Genomic DNA, 23,409 nt, shown 5'->3' with positions numbered 1-23,409 from the left:
TTTTGATGAGTCTATAAATAAACACCAATTATGAATTACATATTCAAAGTCTAGTTCAGATATTAGTCCCCTAACATCATGGCAGGAACAAATTAAAGCATCTCTTCTAAAGTATTTCAGTAAATTTTTGTTTTGAGATCTATATACTGAAATTTTGACATATACAGGTCACAAATTAGGTTGCTCAGTTCTGCTTGTGTGATGAGGTAAGGTTCATTATTTGATTCTCCTGGAATGTAATTGATATCTATTGAAGTTGAGGATTCATCGGTTAAGCCTTCTGGGGAATCAGAAATTTCTTTCCAAGAAGTTGGAACACTCAGAATCAGTAAATCAACACCATGAAGTATTGGTCTCATAGCTAAACAAACATTTGGGTATGGGATACTGTTTTTATTGTTTGAATTGAAATCAGTAGCATTTGTTAAGCAAAGTAGCAGTAATCTTAATGTTTAGTAAGCTCTTGCCAAATCATAGGTACGCCAAAAGGAAAATGCTCTTTTTTTTCCTTTTAACAATTGGGTTAATTTAATGTAGCCGCTTGATGCATGCTACATGTGGAGCCTAGGATTTATCTTGGTGTCCCAAGGGACAGTCAAAATAATTTTTGTAAGCAGTTATCTGCAGATTTAATACTGGTTTTTGTTGAATTTTCATGGTGAATTCTCTGCAAACATAAGAAAAAATATTTGGAAAATTTTTACAAGCCCAATTTTTATCCATCGTAAATTTCAAAATGCTTTAAAATGAAAGTATACTGAAATATATGTGTGCGCACATAAACACACACCCTTTAACATATCTTGATGTTCAATCAAATAATATCGAAAGACGTTCTGTCATAAAAAATTTTCACTAAATTTATGATATCACTTAAGAAACAATCTTTATAATATGTGTATGGTAAAACCACAACCGCAACTAAAGAACACAGCAAGTTACACCAAGAGCTGAACTCATACTGAAGAAAATTTCTTCACATTGAATTACTCATTACTTGACTCACTAACATGTCTATACATGTCTGACTTGACATGAAATGACATCATTCAACAGTTATGTATCAAATATAGGTCTACAGCATGCACCAGAATATAAATCAGATGCGAATAAGAAAACATACAGATGTACTAACTTATATGTATTGCTTGTTCCACGAATGATGGAACAAATACATTTAAAGGGCTATAACTTAAGATCATTACGTGATGAGTTCTAAAATACTATATAGAACACCTGTTCCCTTTTCAGTTCCCAATTTTATGTTGACCAGTGTTATAGATTGTTATAACTACCATCTATCAATTACCACTAACTAATAAATGCTATGTGCCTATAGCATTAATATTCCAATTGCTACTATGAAATATACGTAATCACACAGTGCTTGGTACAAAGGTAAAAATATTATAAATTATTATTATTGTATTGCTCTTTGGTATATTACTTTGAAATCACAACTGGCCACATTGAACTTCATGGAGTAGTCAGTGTAGTTGATGTACATATAGTTTGACGTAATAGTCTTCAGTGGCGGGACTCATAGCTGTAATTAATGGGGATGCTGCTCCAGAAATTTTTTTGGGCATTTTCAAGGCCATGGTTAAAGTTTTCTGTAAAATAAAAGAACCCAAAAAAATTAATCAAATAGAATTGCTGGAAACAGCATAATAATCTAATTCTATACTTTATCACATTCAAGAACATGGTACAGCATTTTTAAGCACATTGTGCTTAAAAACCATATTCAATTTAACCGAATAAATAATAAAATATCAATACAGATAATATTTTTTAGTATTATTAGATAATAACTTAATAAAATTTCCACTTAAAATCACTACAGTCCAATGGTGCTTAATTCAAATTTCTACATATGCAGAAAGAAATACATAATTAGTTTTTACTAATTACCTTCTCTTCCAGCGTGTTTTTAGACAGATTTGGTGATCAAAGAGCCCTTACTTTCCGCCATCTTCTGATCACTACTGAAAAAACAGCTAAACCACTTTCATATTCCTTCCACTGACTAAACTAGAAAAGAGAATGAACAAGGAACATTCCATACACACGCGGAGTAAAAAAACACTATCTTCCAACACCACACCAGGGTCAACAGTGCAAGAACGATAGCCCTCTCTCTCCCTCACAGCCTCACGTGCAGCTTTCTATATGTGCATGTGCACAACAGCCATACACCAAGCCACTGGAACTGTGAAGCGTATAGTTCCATACAAAGATCTTTTTCATAAACTGGGGGATGGCTACTGATATTAAGCATAAGGATTATATATTGTACAAGTATAAAGAAAGAATTAAAGAAGAAAGGACTCATTATATTAAATGTTATTGATAATATCAACCGGAAATAGGAGGTGCTGCAGTTCCATAGTACCTCTACGCAAGCCGCCACTGGTAGTAGTTCCTGGAATATTGAAAAATAAACCTTTTTTTACATCATTAACAATTTATTTTTAATTCACATCAAAAGCCAAGCAATCCCAATTAGATCCATGTTTTATATTATTTGTGAACTACTCAGCAGTTCTTCATAAAGCTTCTACAAAATGAATGTACAGTGTCAACATGCTATATAAAAAGTTATATTTTAGCAACTCAACTTTCCCAGTCTGAGACTACCATTACTAAAATTTCCAAGTACTGAATTCCAAATACTTTCCTGTCATATTCTTTATGTGTTTTTACTTATCAGCAAATTTTAACTATTTATTTGTAACTGTTAAGTCTCAAAAAAAAAATTTATTTAAGAAAGACTTTAAAATATAAAGTTCTTTTGATCAGTTCATACATCTCCTTTCCTATACAATCGGCTCCTGTCACCTGCACTCAGCTCTGGACGCTCACACAGCTCCTGACAATTAAGCAGCTCCATTCAGTACATAGGTCCTGATGATTCAGCAGTTCTGTACAGTACACAGCTCCTGGCAGTTCAGCAGCTCCGTAAACACTATATAAGCCAGCTCCACACTACATTCAGGCAGTCTTCTTCCAGCCTTCATGGTCTTAATGTTCAAACTTACAAAATATAATATTATATATATTCTTAACAATGTATCATTTATGAAATCATTAAAAGGCATGAAATCATTAAAATTTATGAAATTTCATAAAATTTATGAAATCATTTAATCTACAAATCATTTAATCATTTAAATCTATATAATCTTGTACTATTCATTCAAATATTAAAGGATCATATCTAATTACAAAGTGATAAATGTCTATATTTATTTATTATTTGAACCAGCAGTAAATAAGTAGAGAAATTACCCTAACCAAGTTACTATATCAAGGCTATTATCACCAAGGATATTATCCTTGCTATTATATTATATTATATCCTTGCTATTATATTACCCTTGGCTATTACCAAGGATATTATCTTAACAGTAACATAACTACAAAAAAAAATCTAATTTTATTTATAAAAATTATCTTTACAATATTACCTTTAAATGTTTAATTTTATTTAATACAAGCAAGTGTCTTGTAGCAATAACATTAATAGATACTGCCTTCTTGATATTTTCATCAAATCTAACTGTTGCAGCTGAATGAATAATTATAGTTGCATTTTCTTGAAGCACTTGCTGATCTGCAATTGAGCGGCCTAACATAAGTTTATTACAATCACCACTAAAACGTGAAACTTTTTCTTTTGCAAGTGGATTTACTTTTGAATAGATCTGTAAATAACAAAAGACAAAATTATAAAATAATTATTTTGAAGTGAGATTTTTAATGTTGAATAATATAAAAATCATCATTATTAAAAAAATTGATTTAAAAAACTATGAAAATTAAAATTTTTCCTTTATGTATGAATAGTCATTTATATTAATAAAAAGTATATATATATATTTATATTTTGAAAATTCTGAATTTTATTATCTGCATCTGCTACAGCTAATATCACATCCTAAATAGTTAAAATGTGAAACCTGTTCAATCGGTTGTTTTCCAAAATTATTTTGGATTTTATCAGATCCTTACCCAGAAGGCCATTATAAATCACTATTATATGTAATATATACACATAAGGATTTGTTTCAGTATAAATCGGTCAAAATATATATATATTAATTTACATAATAATTTAATGTAATATAATCTTTATATTTTGAAATTAGATTATATACACAAAACATAATTGTCAAACAAACAAATCTCTGTGATATTGATTGAACTTCTTTGACCATTTAGTATTTTATATTGGTAAAACGAGATGTAGCTTCAAATATGCAACGAACACTTTTGCCAAGTATAGCAAACATGCAAATTACAAATCCATCAATATAACAAATTTGATCTTAATAACCTTGATATTCTACAAGTACATAAAAAATGGGCATATTAACACAATTGTACATTAACAATGACAACAACAACAATGCCCTGATATAGATAATCACCACGTCTGGAACATACCATCTATGTTTCATGTCCAAGGCAGTAACAAATGTATATACATAAGTACAATATATATAGCTGGCCAAGAAGGCTTCGAGTATTTTCTTCGGAAACATGATCATTCTTTGACCTGACTTCCATCTTCAGGTCACTATACAGAATGAGATTTTCAGTAACTTGCAAACCACTATAACATCACCCAATTTCACTGAGAGAATATAGTAAAAACCATCAAGTCACTAAAGATTGGTACAATGCAACACCTCTGATATTAGTTTTAAAACTCCACATTCAGTATGTTCCTCCAATTTATAATCTTAAAAATTTGATTGTTTTAAAATATACTCTTATATCCTTTACTCTTTCAATCTATATCTGTACTATTATTTATAAAGCCAAAGAGATTTTGTTTGTTTGGAATAAAAAAAAAACTACTCAATCAATCGCAACCAAATTTTTACCCATGTTTCTTGGTATAACTGAGAAGGTTTTTGGATATATTTCATCTTGAAAAAAAGTGTGTATATATAGTAGTGAAGATTTGCTGGTTGAAGAACAAACTTTAATGAATTGTGAACTATAAGTCTCTATCACTGTATGAGCTGGGTTTGAACTGAATAATTCAAATCAATCAAATGAATAATATTACAAAAATAATAGAATTAAATTTATGTTCGAATCAGGATTTGATAAGATCAGAAATAATTTTGGAAAACAAACTGACTGAACAGGTTTCACATTTTAGATATTTAGAATGCAATATTATCTTTAGATCAGATATAAATGCAGAAAATATAATTCAGAATTTTCAAAATATTTGTGGGACAATAAAAAGACCCCTTTGCAATAAAGTCAGAACAGATACAATGCTGAAGTTATACAAAGTAATGGCTGTCTCTTTAATAATGTATGGAAAAGAGATATGGGTTGATCGCGCGAGGACAGGCAAAAGTTCAGGCAGCAGAGATGCAATTTCTTAGATCAGTACAAGATGGGTTCAATTTAAGAAAAATGATATAATAAGAGAATCCATATATACTCTCTAAATGAACAAATTGCGCATTTAAAGGAGAATTGGCTTCAGCATATATCTTGAGTGAATAATGATAGGTGAGTTAAACAAATAATTAATTATAAATCAAGAGGAAAGAGAAGTATGGGGAGATCACTGAAGAGGTGATTATGATTTCTGCTTAAGGTTGATACAGGTTTAATGCCTAACCAGGAAAGCAAGAAGAAGAAGTAGTGTACTATTACATGAAGATACAGAGTTTGTTTGTTTAGGGGTAATCTCAAGAACTACTGGTCTAATATGAAAAATTCCTGTACTGCTTTAAAGCTTACTTTTCTCTAAACAGTTAGTCAATTTTCTCTTGGGTTATAAAGAAATTATGATACAAATTAAAAATAAAATATAAACTTCACCTTTTAGATATCAATATAAATTAAAATCAGGTGTATACCAAAAATAGCAGGTGTATTATACTAAATTAAGTTAAAATCAGGTGTATTAAGACAAAAATTAATAATTTATCCATACTATCAAAAATTAGCAACATATTTATAATATGATTACTAGAGCTCTAAAATTTATAACAGATGTAAGATTAAATTAAAGGAGGAGTTTAATTATACATAGCAACTAAAAATATTTGCCTTAAAAATAAACAGTAAAAGATTAGGTAAGATAATTAATAAAATGTAATCAACTCTAGTCATGCAGGGGACAGACCTAATCCACATGATATGTACACAGCTCTGCGCATCCACCCGGGCGCTGTTGTCAGTGAATTAGAACCCCTCTCACCAGCCCCCTCACCATTACCAAGTCCACCGCCTCCTCCCCTACAGCCATTAGCTCATCTTCGGTTTTATACTGACTAACACCAATGCCAGGTCATCTGCAAACAACACTGGTGTGACCTCGTCCGGAAAAAAAGAAAATTAAAAACGTATAAAAGAAACTGTTTAGGCGTTTTGCCCCATAAAAAGCCTGGAACTTGTTTTGGTGTTGCAATACCAAATAAAATATCACAGTATTGGAACTGTGTTCTTTAAAAAAAGGGTTCAACGGGAAAGCAATTTCCATTCAATCTGAAAATCATCATTTTTAATTATATCATTTAATATCATTTTTAATTATAGTAGTAAATTTTTAATTGTATTCTGTACCCTTAATAATTCATATATTCAAACTCTTTTTATACACCCAACGTAACAATAAATAAATCAATAAACTTTCAAGTATATTATAATGCATAATTAAAATAAGTTAAAAAAAAAAAAAAATTATAAAATGATCAAATTGCTTCTTAAGTTGTTGTCTTTGATCTTTATCGCAATATTAAGTATATCTTATGAAAATTTAGACATGATCTCATAAGCTTTTCTATGATAACTTTACCCAAAAATCTTGTACCTGTATTAGTAATTAGTAATATTTCTCCTCCATAAAATTGTGTACTTGAGTTTCTGAAAATTTGGTGTTCATGATGCCTTAAAAATAAAAACTGTAACATAATGACTTCATAAATACAATATGTTCAGAATACTCATTTTTTATGAAGATTAAAGGTAGGGAATTGAATATATGAATTTTAAAAAAAGAAGTAGAAATACCAGTTTGCGACAATTTAAATTGCCATCTTATTTTTTTCTTTAGTAGTATGACCTTGCTTAACTCATTATAGAATAACTTTTGTTTTGTTTTTATTGAAACTTGCTATACAGTTAATTTGAGCAAGACTAAAATTCTTTGAATATTTAATGTTAAATATTTTATTTACCATTAAAAACGTTTTAAAAATTATAATCTCAAACAAACTGTTTAGGATAAATAAAAAGATTTTTTTTATTACTAACTCTGTCAGAAGTAGTGTCTTAGAGAAAAATTTGTAAAATGCCTAAAAGAAAACTAAAAACTACATTTTAGGTACGGGTACAAAAAAATTGATCTGGTCAAGTCTAAATTGAAGTATCTTTATATGCTAATTTTGTTTGTACTGAACTGAAACCAAAAAGGACAACATTACCGCTCTTTTCGCTTATTCAGCTCCTTTTGAAGCTGATATTAATAAAATGATTGCCCATCCAGTATACTGGTTCTTCATTTTGTTTTCTTAGGTTCAAATTGAAGATTGAAAATTCCATCTGTGGCATACAAGAATGTGAAAAAATGTTTACTTGATAATGGAGAGGAGAGGTAAATAGATTAACCATACTTTTTCAGAACAATTTGAATTTTTAATCTGATGCATTTTTTTATTTTGTTGTGGTTTATCATTAGATTTTATTGTTAGTGAATAAGTGTTAAACGATTTGTCTATAAATTCTTAATTCTTCCTGATGGATTTACTGTTTATATAACTGATCTTGTTTACTGGAAGTCAGGAAAAACATTTGAATGCCATTCTCCCTCAGCTGTGAGTTCACTGTTGTTTCTTACGCAAGATGATTCTGAATGTTATCCTGACTGAGACCTTTTAGAAATCTGTTTTAAGGATAATATTCAGTCTACAACTTAAGCCCTCAAACAAATTCCGATTTGTATTTCACATTACCTTAATAACGTAGCAGTAAAGTTGACATTAATGTTTATCATATTTTTGTTACTGAAAGATTTTTGAAGTCACGAAATTAGATGACAATTGTATTTTCTTTTTATCATGAAACAGCAGTTTTAATAAAATTTGCATAGAAAGATAATGTATTATTCTCCTGGTTAAGAATTTTCAAATGATTCCTCTGTGAGATAATAAAAGCAATAAAAATGTATTGTTAATTTTTTCCGGAAACAATATTTTAGTGCATTGTAAACGGTGACTGTAAATGACCGGCCAGATGAAACTGGGCAACATTACACAGATCACGTCTTTATAGAATAAATTATAAATATACTAAAAGATTATAAAATAAAAAACTAAATATTGTCCAGGAGACTCCAAAACTAAAGAAAAGTACCCCCCTTCACAACCGACAGCACATAAAATCTGACCGGACGCAGTAGCGATTTTTACAAATTCTTTGAAAATCCGCTAAAAATAGATGTGAATAAAGTCCATACTAATTATTATTTAAATATAAATGCGTTAAATAATGTTAAGGTAAATATTTAAATATTCTATTTAAAAAAATATTACAAAATTTCAGGATACACTTGCAACTACTGAAAATTAATTCGAGCACATATTTACGTACACACGTTGCAGATAAATCAGGTTTTTTATTATTTTATCCTCAGGAATGAATAATAAAAAATACAATATATGTATATACGAGGTGCCACAATAAAGTAATGAAACTGATTTTTCATTGCAAGATGTGGCAACCCTGCAGCTTGCGTAGGCACACCATCTTTGACCTTGGTCTATAAGCTACTTCTAGTCCAAGCGGCACATTGATGCAACTGCTCGTCGTCGTTGTCGTGAGTTGTGCTGTAATAAGTGAACACGTGTTTGTGTCTCTTGTCACAGAAATGAAACCGGAAAATATTGCGCAACGGTATGACATTTCTTTTTGCGTTAAATCGGGTGAAAACGCGACGACAACTTATGGTAAACTTCAGAAGGCTTTTCGAGAGGAGGTTATGTCAAGAGCTCAAGTTTTTCGGTGGCATAAAATTTTTAGTGAATGCAGAACGAATGTTGAAGATGAAGACCGCAGTGGACGACCGTCAACCTCACGAACAGATGTCAACTTGACCAGGGTGCGTGAAATCGTACGATCTGATCGAAGATTATCCGTGAAAATGATTGCAGAAGAACTCAACATCAATCGAGAAAGGTTCGTCTAATATTAACTGAAGATCTTGGTATGAGAAAGATTTGTGCAATAATGGTCCCCAAAAATCTCACACAACAGCGTGAAACACGGGAAAATGTGGCAGCCGATCTGTTAGAGCAAACGGAAATCAATCCAGATTTGTTGAGCCGTGTTATGACTGGTGATGAAGGTTGGTTTTTTCAATACGATCCAGAGACAAAACGCCAAAGTTCGCAATGGTGCTCAAAGGGATCACCCAGACCAAAAAAAGCTCGCATGTCAAAGTCAAAAGTGAAATGCATGATTGTGTGCATCTTCGATTCCAAGGGAATTGTTCGTAAAGAGTGGGTGCCTCCTGGACAAATAGTTAACCAATATTTCTACAAAGAAATTTTAGAAAGACTTCGTAAACGAGTTCTTCGTGTCCGTGCCAACATTGCTGATAATTGGATTCTGCATCACGATACTGCGCCATCCCATACTGCTCTGTCAGTACAGCAATTTTTAACCTCAAAACAAATTTCAGTTCTACCACAGCCACCTTATTCACCAGATATCGCTCCGTGCGACCTTTTTCTATTTTCAAGAGTCAAAATTGCGGTCAAGGGACACCATTTTCAAACCACACAAGATGTCCAAAAAGCTGTGACGAGGGTCTTGGAGGATATTACAGAAGATGAGTTCCAGAAATGTTACCATCAATGGCAGAAGCGCTGGAATAAGTGTGTGCAATCAGAGGGGAACTACTTTGAAGGAGATAACACTAAACATGACTAAAACGGTAAGTAACATTTTTTTTCACATCAGTCTCATTACTTTATTGTCGCACCTCGTATATATGTCACTGAAATTTAAAATGATCAGTTACGACGTATTACGGTTTGAAGTGCATGGTGGCCTTCAGAAGCTCACCACGTTCAATGAATTAATGAATACGAAAGAACCCAAAACCAGCGCAAAAATTAATCAACTACGCAATTTAAAACTGAAACATGTTTGAAACTTGAAATATATTTGAAAATTTGTCAGTTTATCCTCTTATGGTAGTCGCTGTGCTGTTGTTCTTCTTCTTCGAATAGAAAAACCATGTTGGTAAAGAGATCGACGTATATAGTTAAGCCTAGCTTTAAATTTATCCCATCGATATTTAATTCATCGGCGATTTCCAAGGCTTTCATCTGACAAAACTTTTTGATCAAATCGCGTATCCAAACTGATGTAAATTCCATACGTACGCTGTAAACCTTTCTTCTATTTCCAGATATTTCGCGTTTTTCCGCTAAAATGATCTCTTTTGTTTTTATTAACTAATAGAAATTCGTTTTTCTTTCTTTCTTCCCTCAAAAATGTAGGACTGCTCTATCAAATTTTCTGCCTGTAACACAACCTCCATGCTCCTTTGCGCAGGCAATAACTCATAACACGTTAGTAGTACGGAAATGGTGGTACGGCGTCAAAAATGAGTCATTCCAAGATGGCGGCTGTCCGCCATCTTGGATTCCAAAATGGCGGCCGTCCGCCATCTTGGAAACGTCACTTCTGACGTCACTAATTCAAAATGGCTGTGGTCAGCCATCTTGGATTGTGACGTCATTGACGCCGGTACCCCGTCAGTGTTGCCAACTTGATTTATTTTATGTCGACAGCGAGTCAGTGTTGCCAACTTGATTTATTTTTTGTTGACATGTTTATATATTGAAGAAATATTTCAAAGGTTGGTATCACTGTTGTGTGGCGGTCGATTTGAATTAAATAAATAAATAATATTTAAAGTGAAAAAAATTCTGTCGGCTAGAGGATTCGAACCCGGTCATGACGGGACGCGACCGACTGACGCCTTAAACCAATCGGCTGCGGTGACTCCCTGATGTAATAAGTGAAAAATGTTCTACGTAAGCTGTGAATTTTAACGAAACATCAGTCTGCACACACACACACACACACACACACAAACACACATGCACACACACACGCGCACACACATACATATATATACACACAAGTGAATATAGACGTACCTCGAGGATGATCCTGGTCGTCCAGGCGATGGCGTCGGGAGGCGTTACCTCGAAGGAGAGAGGTTCTCGTCGTAGATCGTGCACCGGGAGGCGGTGGCGGCGATGTCTGCTGCAACACACACACACACACACACAAACACACACGCACACACATACATATATATACACACACAAGTGAATATAGACGTACCTCGAGGATGATCCTGGTCGTCCAGGCGATGGCGTCGGGAGGCGTTACCGCGACGGAGAGAGGTTCTCGTCGTGGATCGTGCACCGGGAGGCGGTGGCGGCTGTGTTTGCGTGCGTGCGTCAGCGGAGTGACGTAGAGGTGTTTACCGTGCGAGATGCGGCGCTCGACTGAAGAATTGTGGGACCGACGTGGTCTGAAGTTGTCCGATTGACCAATCGCAGCGTTGGAATTCGAATCGGCGCATGCGCACTAGCCGGTAGTGCGTACGTGCGAACTCGAACGTCGTCTCTAATAAGAGCGGATGTGATAAGGAAAATGTTTTTTTTAATAATTATCGGATCACTAATACAAAAGTGACTTGAGTTGTTGTAACTGGTTAAATCCGGTTGTGTCTGGATCTGTAAAAGGAAAAAAAAAGTTATGAAATGAATTTATTTGTTGGAACACTGTCCTCACCATTCGCAAGTGTAATTCGACAACAGATGGTGAATCTGACGTCGGATTACACCGCAGACCTTGGAACCTTCATCCAGTAATGCCGATCGACTAAATTTTATTTCTAAAAAATAGTTTTACATTACTGTATGGGGGTTTAGAGTGTTGTTGCATTTCCACACCACCCCAGAGGTAGCAACCGCGGTGCGTTGAGATTTTTTTTTTAGAGTGATATCTCTCCCCAGTAGGCCTACAAAACACTCGACTATATATATCTTAAGAAACGTCTTCATGATACTTCTTTACAAAAAAGAACATCTATGTTAAACAAAAAAAAATCCTAAGATAACTCTAATTTATGTTGTAGTCCTTAAAAGGACTTATTTAAACATCGTAGAAATTAAAAAATTCGTTGACGGTTTTCTTTATACTCTTCTTTGCGTTTCGTATTCTTGTATAAAATAAAATAAAGAGAAGCGATGTGACGTCCTTTCATATATCGATTGGTTTTAACGTAATCGAATTCTGAATTTTCATTTGTGTCGTACGCCACCAATAGCGGTTGGGTATCATCGTCACAACCATCGGCAGAACAATCTACCTCATCACGACCTCTGAAGAAAAGTCCTCCGTCCGTCGCTACATTAGCTGTTACTCTTCTTTCGTTTGCAGCAAACACGTTTACAGCGAGTACGTTATTTTTTCGTAGTGACGTATTGAGATTTTTTAACACGGTCGCATTCAACTTCATATTCGACGAACGATTTAATTTGAACGCCTTTACGTTACCGTTGTCACCGTAGAATCCAGAAAACAGTACTTCTTTGCTGTGAATAAGTGCGATAGCTTGTTCACCGCATTCAAATTCACAATAATATTTTCGTCCATATCCAAAATCATCATCATTGAAAACCACTCTTATGGTCAAGTTATCACCGTTTTTATCAAAATCATGATCAGATAAATCGACAATATATACGTAACTGTGTTTTAATTTAAAACACATAGTCGTCAGTTGTTGGTCACCGACGCGCACGCGAACATCTTCTTCACTAAACTGAATCATGTTTACAACTCGAACGTTTCTCAACGAATAAACTGCTTCACTCAGTTACACTGTATTTATAAGCTCCTCCCCACCACCAAAACTACCACACCCTGCTATCAACGAATCAGAATGTCACAACCTCCCCTCCACAATTGGAAAAAAATTCATCTGATAGGTATGGTGATATCCTGACAAGTGCATTTTGTATGATTTGAAGCTACAATTTTTCAATTTATTGTTAAACACTCTCCTCACCATTTGCAACAAAATCCGATAGTAGATAAATCTATTACCAGATCGTGTCGCGGGCCTTGGAACCACTGCATTCAATAAACGTAACTAAATATCGTTTTCTATCTTGTTTACTTTAAAAGAAAACATTTTTTAAAAAACAATAGTTAATTACAGTTTTTATTGAATGGGGGTTTAAAGTGTTTTTTGTTTTGTGTATGTATGTGTAATTTTGTGTTGTTTGTTTAATATGTTGTTGCCCTGAAAAGGACAGTTTAAATAGCTACCTTTTAATCATTATTCGAATGCTACATCGAAAGCTTTACCAATTAGTCCTTTATATACAAGTTTTAATTTCATAGATACCATTTTTTCTAATTCATCCTCATTAAGCATTTCGGTAAAACGTCTTGGTAAATAAACGTTAAATGGTTGTTCTTCTTCACCATCTCGTAAACGACATACTATGCTCTTCCCATAACGTGTAGCGATTTTCCTTAACCATACAATTTCATAAGGTTTACCGATAGTGAGATCACCAACGCTTTTTGTTTCGAAGTTGGTAGCAACAAGTCGCTTATTCAAATGATGAATAAAATCTTTTCTGTTACCGTCAGTCATGATGATGTTGTTTGTCCAAGAGTTAGCTTTAGAATGAGACTAGGGCGATTACAAATGGCTATTTATACCCACACATCTGCTTATCAACATCCGCAATCGGTATTCCAAGAATCGACAATTAATATTTATTTTAATTGCTTAACAACATCTGGTTGAGCCAATTATTTTTCTTATCAAAGCCATAAATTATTTTTATTTTAAGTTCTTATCTACTAATCACATCCAGTCGAGCCAATTATTTCTTATCAACGCTATAAATAATTTTTTATTGTTATCGTCACGATAATTAATTCCGCGAATTGAGCCAATTATTTTTTTTATCAAAGCCATAAATTATTCTTATCGTCACGAAAAATAATTCCAAGAATCGTATTTATTTTAGTTCTTATCTACTATCCACATCCGGTTGAGCCAATTATTTCTTATCAACGCTATAAATATTTTTTTTATTGTTATCGTCACGATAAATAATCCCACGTGCCAATTAAAAATTAGATTTTCCTAATAAAACAGTAATTACAAATAAACAAACATTTACCACCATCACAAAAAAAATACATTTGTTCGAGTTGCATTTCCACACCACCCAAGAGGTAGCAACTGCAGCGCGTTGAGATTTTTTTTATGCGAGTGATATCCCTCCCCAATAAGCCTACAAACACTCGTGCAAAATTTTACAAACTGATTTTTATATCCTCGTTGAACTCGTCAACGTCACCGTTGGCGAGTTTTTTCTTTCCATAATAAGTTAATTTCATCGAATGATTTTTTACAACGTTCAATTCATCGTCGGTAAATCTGTTTGTATACGTCTTTGGTAATAAGGTTTGAAAGCTGTCCGGTTCATCCGATTCGCTGTCGAACAATATTACGCAAATACGGAGTTCGCCGTATTGAGTAAATATCTTTCTCATTTCCAACAGTACGTAGCTCACACCGATATCAAGATCGGTCAACCTCCTGAACGGTATCTTCTTTAGAAAACAATATTCATCGTTGAAAACGTTAATAAATGCTACGGTGCCCATCTTAACATTCGCAGTGCTCACACTCGAATGGCAATTGCAAGTGTGATTTACCTTCTTACCCCCTATTTCCACGACAATTTTGCAAAACAACCGATAGAGTTCGTTACGATCGATAACTGTACAGGCGAACGGACTTTCCCATAACACTTCGTATTTATTTGCACGTACCATAGCGTGCATTCTTTTCACGTTTTCAATAATCAATTCGCACGAACATAAGTATTCTGGTAGACCACGACCGCAGTAGTCGAATTTCTTACAATCGAAAGCATGTATTTCATCATTAACATCTTAGTGGGTGGTAAGCATCATAAAACAATATTTGCAAATATACGATGCAATAAACCTCAATTCGTTTACCAAATCGCTAAACGTTTTCATCATCGCTGCTATATCGGGTCGTCACTATAGTGAATATAATGTCTACACAATCCGTCTACAGTATCTATTTTTAAACTGTCTAAATATTCTTGTAAACCGTCGTGAAGTTCAGCGTAAGTGGCGTCGTAATTGAAAACCACTCTAACCGTATTGAAACGGTGTATGTCTGCGGTAATACTTGTTGCGTGAGGAAACGCAGCAATTGTAAGTTTCATAAGATGACGCAACGTTCTTACGCGACGATTTGGAAAAAATCTAACCGTCCACACCGATGCGACTATGTCAACGTCCATCGCTAAACTGCGGATGGAATTACACATCGGAAGGTTTTTTAAGGGGAAAAAATAGGTTTACTATAAAACACTCTCCTCACCGTTTGTAACACAATTGATAGTGGATAAATCCAATATCATATCGTGTCACGGGCCTTGGAACCACTACATTCAATAAATGTAAATAAATATCGTTTTTTTTTTAAATTAAAAAAAACAATAATTAGTTACAATTTATTGTATGGGGGTTTAAAGTGTTTTTTGTTTTGTCTACGCGTGTAATTTTGTGTTGTTTGTGTAATTTGTTGTTGTCCTGAAAAGGACAGTTTGGGAAAGACGATGAGGTGACTAGTTGAAATAGATTTTTATATAGCCAGTCACCGCTTGTCTACACATCCCACATGGAAGGTTGTGTTGTATTAAATACCGTACACAATCTATGCAGAATGTGTGACCACACGGTAGTATCGTTGCTCCTACACGTGCAATCAGACATATTTTACATCGCAGTGTACTGGTCAAATCTTCATCCCGTATAACACCTCGTTCTACTGCACATTTCACATTTCTTAATGCCTCACTAAGCGATTCTAAAAAGGGTACATCTGCACCCTTCACACTTGAGATACTACGCACCAAGTTTCTAATACTGGTAACCACTCTTGCTTTAGCAAGTTCGAATGATGTCGATGTTCTCTCGCCCATGTTCGTCTGATGTTCAGCTGTGTTGTGAAATGAATGATGTAGTGAGCAGAGCGACAAATATATATACCTAATCAGTGCTATGGACCCTGTACTTCCTGTTATTTCCCGCTTGTTATTTTAAATTTAAAAAAAAAACGGTTACGTTTCCACACCACCCACGAGGTAGCAACCGTGGCGCGTTGAGATTTTTTTTTACATGAGTGAAATCTCTCCCCAATAGGCCTACTGTAAAACACTCGAATCTTTTTTTATATTTTTTTATATATTTTTATATTTTTTTTATATATTTTTTTATTTTTTATTTTTTCATCAACATCTTGCAGCAGACTGAGCTCTACAGCAGTATTCGACGTGGAACAACATGTTCAAACGAAAGCGGTACGTTTTCCTTGATGCAGTTTTGACAACGAGTTGAGTGGTGATGCACATCCATCCTTTCGTTACACCAACAACATTTTATACACAATTCGTTGAAGGAATAGTAATAACCGTTTTTTGCCAATTCCTCTTTGTTTTCCGCGTTTGTGTTCGCAAACGATCGCAATCGATCGGCTTCTCTCACCAGATCCAACGGCTTTTTACACATCTTCAACCACTCCATGTAGAAACAACCGGTTTGTAACGCACATTTTCCACTCTCATTGTGCGTGTGGTACGGACAATTTACGATATAATTTGAATTCGGTTTCGGTGCGCCGTCCGGTATCTGACGAACATCGTTATGAAACCGTCGCAAAAATTCCACTTTCTCCAACCCTTTGGTGTGTATTGTGGCAAACTGCGAACATAACGCCTTCATGATATCGTCGTTGTATACGACTTCGCCGTAATTCCAATCGATTTTGTGAAAATTCCTCTCCAACCATCCGACCATCCGTTTGTATTTAGATGTCAACTCAGACTTTGGGTACGGTGATCGAAAGTGAAGAATCATATAGTTTCCATCACCGACAACAGCAAGTTCTTTAACTATAAACTCACCTCGTTTGCCGAGAAAGCCGTGATACTCGATAACTCCTTCCATGACGATCGCTCATCCGTGTATGAGGATAGCGATATGTAACCACCAACGATGTCTATGAAATCACAATGTTGGTGGGGGATATCCTTTCGTTCCCCTTATCCGCCTTCTTTTTGTCCTTCTTCTTCTGCTTCTTATTGGTCTTGGTCTTTGTGATCGTGTGTTCAACTGAAGAAGGTTTATCATAAGATTTTTTACGCGGATTTCTCCTTTTGCGGATCTTCGTTGGTTTCGATTTAACCTCCTTCTCAGTCGGTTTCGTAACTTCAGGATGGTGATTGATGTTATGCAAAGAATCGTTCATGAATAGAAACGATTGAATGTCGTCTGGCGAATATACACCACTTCCTTCCATGACGGATGCTCAACAACGACTGATTTGTATGCGCGCAGTCGGATTAAGCCTTTTTATACTTTCAAAGTAGAAGTGGTGGAGGTTACCCCCTCCACATGTTCTTCTTCCTCGTTTAGAGGACCATCATAGTCATCATCACCATGTGCATGTAACGTTATGTTACGTAATGAGATTTTGGTAGCGTTTACCTTTGGTAACACTGTTGTCCTCGCTGAAGGTAATGATGTCGTTACATTCACTATGTTTTTCCTCTTCAATGCGGTTTTGTCGATGTTTACCTTTGGTAATACTGTCGTCTTCGCTGAAGGTAACGATGTAGTGATATTGCTAACTACGTCAGCAGACAGGTTTTTTGAAGATGATGGTGGTGATACGGTAGCGTTGTGAAAAATGGACAACACCTCCACAGACGATGAATTACACCATACTAACGGTATGTTAACCGGTGATTGTGTAGAAAAAGTCACTCTACACCGTATCGGTTTGATCGTTGTACAAGATTCATGCGAAAAGTCGCCCAGTAACAGTGTTACGATTATTCCAACTGAAATACCCGTTTTAAATATGCTAAATGTTATCAACCATTTCGTAAACCGTCGCCACGTAGCTAATTATTGGTTTTTACCTTCCTCTCCCCGTCCACCAACTAATTGATCCATCTCTAATACCACCGGCATTACATACGTTTTTTCACTATTCCACTGAGCGGAGTGTACGTGACGATGCTATCATGTATAATGAGACAGTAGGCAGTCGTGTTGGTCGGTATATTGTTTTTAGTATCGAAATCGATACGTACATCTACTGTTCCTGTTTTAAGCGATTCGTTCTGACGGGAACAGTCGATAACTATTAACGGTATACTGGTCTTGAAATCCGCCAAACTGTAAGCGGGACATTCGTCCTGCGGTTTGTTATAATACACGGACCGAAAGCTGGCGAACATTTCATACATCATATTCACATCTCCCTGTAGATTGTCGTACGGATAGTACTGCGAATTCAAATACAGACGAACGTTTACCAACTCGCACATATCGAAGTTCGTCAATGATTTTGTAGCTTTATCTTTTCTGTCAGTCTGTAAACCGAATATCACGTATCTCGGTCTCTCCGTTTGCGCACATGTTTTTACCGTCCATGAATGTATGTTTGTTTGTGGTAGAGCCGGATATTCGTGGATCTGCCATGTACGAAAAGCAATAGCTAACGGTCTATCTCGTTCTACTACCTTCAACAAATGCAATCGCATCGTATCGGCAACGTGAACATACGGAATTTTCCACGCTATCTTAGTCACTTTCAACTTGGAATCAGGCGCCCCTTTTGAAGACACTAATGCGTTCACGTCGTTGGAAGATCTAAGCAAAACCAATTCTTGTTTGACGTTCAATATTATGTGTCTGTAGTCTTCGGCGAAACCCATAAGCATACGCAGCGGTACGTAGAAGCAAAATCTTCCCGTGTTTTCTTCCAAATCGAACTTATCCGACGCTTTGAACTTCCACCCGAAATTTTCCAAAATATTTTCTTCGCTTTTACGCAACGAAAGAATATTCTTTATCGTTGTCGTTATTCCTAGCTTTTGTACGCGACACATTTCCATACCGTTTATCTCGTATTGTATCTCTTCGAAGAGAAACGGTATCGCGTTGTTTGTTAACCACGATTCCGTTGCCTTTTTATCGCCTGCTTTAGTAGTTAACGCACCTTCGACCATCAAATAGCTTTTATGCGGTAAAGTGTACACATCTTGTTGGTGTATCGGAATCCGGATTTCATCGTTGTTGTTGTAAGTCGACGAAGCGTACGGTAGATGGGTATGATATTCGTACTGTGTGATCGTGTTATCGAACGAAACACTTTCACCGACGTCCAACATATTCGCTCCTGCCATTACTGTTCACCAAAACTGTAAAACCAAGTTTACGAAGAAACAACACGTTACGCGATGTTAACGCTTTGGTGTTTGCACGTCGACTGATCGGTTTGCGCGTCGTTTCGCTACTAGTACCAACGCTGTTGTATATTAACCCCATCTATTGGCTTTCTTTTTTACTTCGTTTTCCTTTGTAAATGCAATCTCACCGTAACGGTTTCACCGCGAAAATTAATCGGTTTTCCGTCTTGATCGGTAAACTTTATCGTCTAAGCTCTTCGTATTCACCGGTAGATAGATTATATTCTTCGGCGATTCGATTATTTTGAAACCAGGCGGTACGCTTAGCGTGAATTCGTGCAACACGTGTCCCTCTGATCCGTTCGTGTAGGAGCCTCGTATAAGGTTGCATTCGATCCGTACGGTGTTCACGTTGTAAATGGCAACTGGTTTCGATGACTCGTGCCATATATTCGCCGACAGATTAGTTTTCTCGAACCCCAACAACGGTGCTAAACTATCCGTTGATGTCAAATCAATAGCAGCGCTGCATTAAGGTTTGCATTTTAACGTGTTGTTATTCGGACGCATAAGTAAATCTATTTTGCTTTTGTCTTTGAGTTCATCGCTCAAGCGTTTGGCGATATCATCCACTTCGTACGATCCGGTCGCTAGTGTCAGCTTAATCGGTTTTTGAGGTTTCTTTGGTACAACAGTAAATGTGTTGTTGATTCCCTCTTCGACATTTGGAATCGAGTTGTATGTGGTTAAGTTTATCAACGCCAATTCCCAATCGCCATCAGACAAATCCAATGGCGGAAAGAATGTAGCGTGTAAGAACGACGTAGTTCCACTTATGCAAAACATGTTTACCTGTAGGCTGACGAATCACGACTGAGAAATTCAAGACATAAATGACCGCAGATAACCGTGTTTATACTCTGTCTGGTGTTATAATTGAAATTTATAATCGAATCGAGTGGAAAATAACGTATCAATTCGTTAGGTGAACGCAGATTACCGAAACTGTCGAAATAGTCCACCATCCGTCTACGTTTTCTATAACATACCCAGTGTGTTCCATGACCAGTACTGCGATCAAGATTAACTATCGCAGTTTCGTTAATCTTCGGTTGTGTAGGTAATGCGTCCAACATGAAGACCCCTCGAAAATCGGTTATATTTAGTCTTCTCGCGTACCACATTAGTTCTATGTTCGATAGCGGTCGCACTGGTATTCCCTTTATTGGAGACGACGACGACGGCGACGACGTTTTTTTTTACCGCCCAACCCCGATCCGGTCAAAGGGTAGGGCTTAAGGTATAATCCCTGCCCTGCAGCGCCCGCTTTTCGTTTCATCATTTCGACAAGGCGTTTTATATTATTCCTTTTTGTTCGTCTTCTTCGTCTTCGTACTCTTCCACCGCCGAACTTTGCTTTTAATTTCATCGCGTTTGTAACCGCCAATGCCGTAGCTTTTTCCGCGATACTCGAATCCTTAGCTTTAGCTCTTTCCCAAGCGCTATCGGCTAATTTACGATCTGCTGCCGCTCTTCTTTTGTTATCGCTGTGCGTTGCGTATGCGATATCGTGTTCTTTACAAGCGGCGTCCAACTGTTTTACACCGGGATCACCTCTCTTTAATCGTTTTTTTAAATTCGTTCCCGGTCCGCAGTACTGATATCCCGGAATATGTAACTCTATCGGTAATAAATCGACCCCTTTGTTTACGACCGTACCCACCACCTTTTTGACACCTTTTAATGCTTTATCACCGATATAGGATCCTAACGCTCCTGCAGCTTCTGCTGTTAGAGTTGTTAACAGTCCACCGCCTCGTTTAAGACTGGCTATTCGTTTAGATCTTCTCACCTTACCCTTTTGAACGGGAGAACATTTTGACCTCATCACTCTTGCCATATCGGATAGACAATGAACTTGTTTACAACATTCTACCATCTTACATTGGATCCATGTTCGACAATCATACCATATTTTTATTCACATCATCCGTGACCGGGGGACGTATCATATTTTTATTCACATCCTCATTCTTCAATGTCTTATCAGTGATCGGAGGACGCACCATATTTTTTGTCACATCCTCGTCCTCCAAAACCGGGAGACGTATCATATTTTTATTCACATCATCATTCTTCATTGTCTTATCAGCGATTGGAGGACGCACCATATTTTTTGTCGCATCCTCATTCTCCTTTGTATCTTTACTATTTAGATCTGTGTTAGCAGAATCGCTTTGGTGATGATTGTCAGCGGTCATTGTCTTATCAGCGATTGGAGGACGCACCATATTTTTTATCGCATCCTCATTCTCCTTTGTATCTTTACTATTTAGATCTGTGTTTGCGGAATCGCTTTGGTGATGATTGTCAGCGGTTAATATACGCATAAGCGATATTTGATTTAAGTTTCTGTTAGCGCTGTCGTTAATGTTTAATACAAATTTGTAAAAATTAAATAGTGCGCGTGTTAAAAGCAAATTAATTATTTGCTTTTCATCGAAAAGTTTTTTTTGTAAATAGTTGACAGTAACGACGTCCGTCTTTTCGACAGGATCACCGACTCTACATATTCGCTTATTTTGGATATCCACAACACCGTTTTTAATCGTTAAAATCCCATTTGTCAATTTGTCTACGTATGACTTTGTAGTGAGATCTGTGCTATTAATTGGTGCACCAGCATTTGTGATAACGCACCCTCTCGCGTTAATTCTCTCATTTGTACCGAAAAGGTTTTTCCGTAAATAGTCGACAGTTACGGCGTCTGTTTTTACAATTGGATCGGCGATATCGCACAATCGCCTCTTTGAAAAGGAGAGTGCGTTGTTGTCCATCGGTGAAACCGTCGGTAAGTATTTATTATTCAACTCGCTTTGCTTTACGAACATTTTCTTAACGTGACCGATTGTTGCACCATCATCATCTTCAACAGGCGGTCCGACGTTACACAAACGTCTTTTTTTGATATCGAAATCTCCATCGGCGGTTTTGTCAAACGTTTCAACAATCCGAGTTGGTGGTGGTTGGGCGGTTGCACTCCGAACGCGAGAACGTCCGAACTTGTCGATACTCATCTTCAGACTGTTTAAAATAAAAGGTTCCCTGTACTACCTTCCTTTATGTATCCGCCTTCTTGCAGTTCTTCTACGATTGAAACTATTTCGTTATTATGACCGGTATGACCCGCATGTTTCGAAGTCAATAAAAGACGCAGTCTATCGCACAGTTCATTCGGATCGTCCCAGTAAACGTAATCCGGTCTAACCGTTTTCTTCGCTCTCATCAACAGATCCGATCCGGTTATTGGACTTTCGTCGTCATGACCGCTTTCCAACGAAAGATGCGTACGAGGAAACAGTCTTTTGATAATATTCTTGTACTTTAACGATCGACTGGAAATTATGCGACCGGTATTTTGACTTTTATGCGCCTCAGTAGTTTCTAATATTTTCTTATAGTTATTTAAATCTTTGGTTGTATAATGTACAGGCTCGTTCAAAAAAATCAATTGATATAAACCTTTGGAACCGCTATACGTCTTGTTGTCGATAACTATTTTATTTCCTTTGAACTGGAGTGGTTTTGTTCCGATCATCCATTGATCGTCAATGTTTTTAACTCCGTAGACGTTGTCTATTTTTTTACCTTTATCCGTTACGGTAAGATCCAAAAAATGTTTTGCACGAAACCCCATCGTTTTCGGTGTCGACGGGTCTACAGGTTTCACGAACTGTTTTTCCGACGTTGGTGTTTTAAAGAGTCTTCTCATAACCGTTGGTGTCTCTTCTTCCTCCTCCTTTGCATTCTCTTCTTGTTCTTTTTTAACATCGTACTTTTGTTTAAACGATTGATTAAGTTCTCGGAGCGGTTCGACAATAGGCTTAAATTGCTTTTCAATAACTTGTTCCGATTCTGTTATTCCTTGCGTAATAGCGCGATGTTTTCGTTTAATCGAATCTCGTATTCTATCGATTTCCATTACCAACTTCGCAGACGACGACGAGGATGG

At 36.1% G+C, this 23,409-nt stretch overlaps 1 protein-coding gene across 1 annotated transcript; it reads right to left on the bottom strand.

The window, feature by feature from the left end:
* Positions 1-1,477: 1,477 nt before the first annotated feature.
* Positions 1,478-21,336, bottom strand: LOC142330955 (fatty acyl-CoA reductase 1-like). Its single transcript, XM_075376419.1, has 3 exons — positions 21,250-21,336; positions 3,471-3,707; positions 1,478-1,613 (listed from the first exon to the last, which is right to left on the bottom strand). Exons 1-3 carry the CDS (start codon positions 21,334-21,336, stop codon positions 1,488-1,490), a joined length of 450 nt encoding a protein of 149 aa, XP_075232534.1. The 3' UTR covers positions 1,478-1,487.
* Between the last annotated feature and the right edge of the window lie 2,073 nt (positions 21,337-23,409).

This window comes from Lycorma delicatula, chromosome 10, assembly GCF_047948215.1.
Source record: "Lycorma delicatula isolate Av1 chromosome 10, ASM4794821v1, whole genome shotgun sequence".
NCBI classification, from domain to species: domain Eukaryota; kingdom Metazoa; phylum Arthropoda; class Insecta; order Hemiptera; family Fulgoridae; genus Lycorma; species Lycorma delicatula.
The sequence above is the reverse complement of the archived record's forward strand: the minus strand, read 5'-3'. Positions and strand labels throughout refer to the sequence as shown.

Excerpts from the sequence above, each read along its gene's own strand:
- LOC142330955 (XM_075376419.1), bottom strand. The coding sequence starts at position 21,336 with ATGGTAGAATGTTGTAAACAAGTTCATTGTCTATCCGATATGGCAAGA. Across the intron at positions 3,708-21,249 it reads CTCCCGTTCAAAAGGGTAAG|ATCTATTCAAAAGTAAATCC; the intron begins GTGAGAAGATCT and ends TGTTATTTACAG. Across the intron at positions 1,614-3,470 it reads ATAAAATTAAACATTTAAAG|AAAACTTTAACCATGGCCTT; the intron begins GTAATATTGTAA and ends TTTATTTTACAG.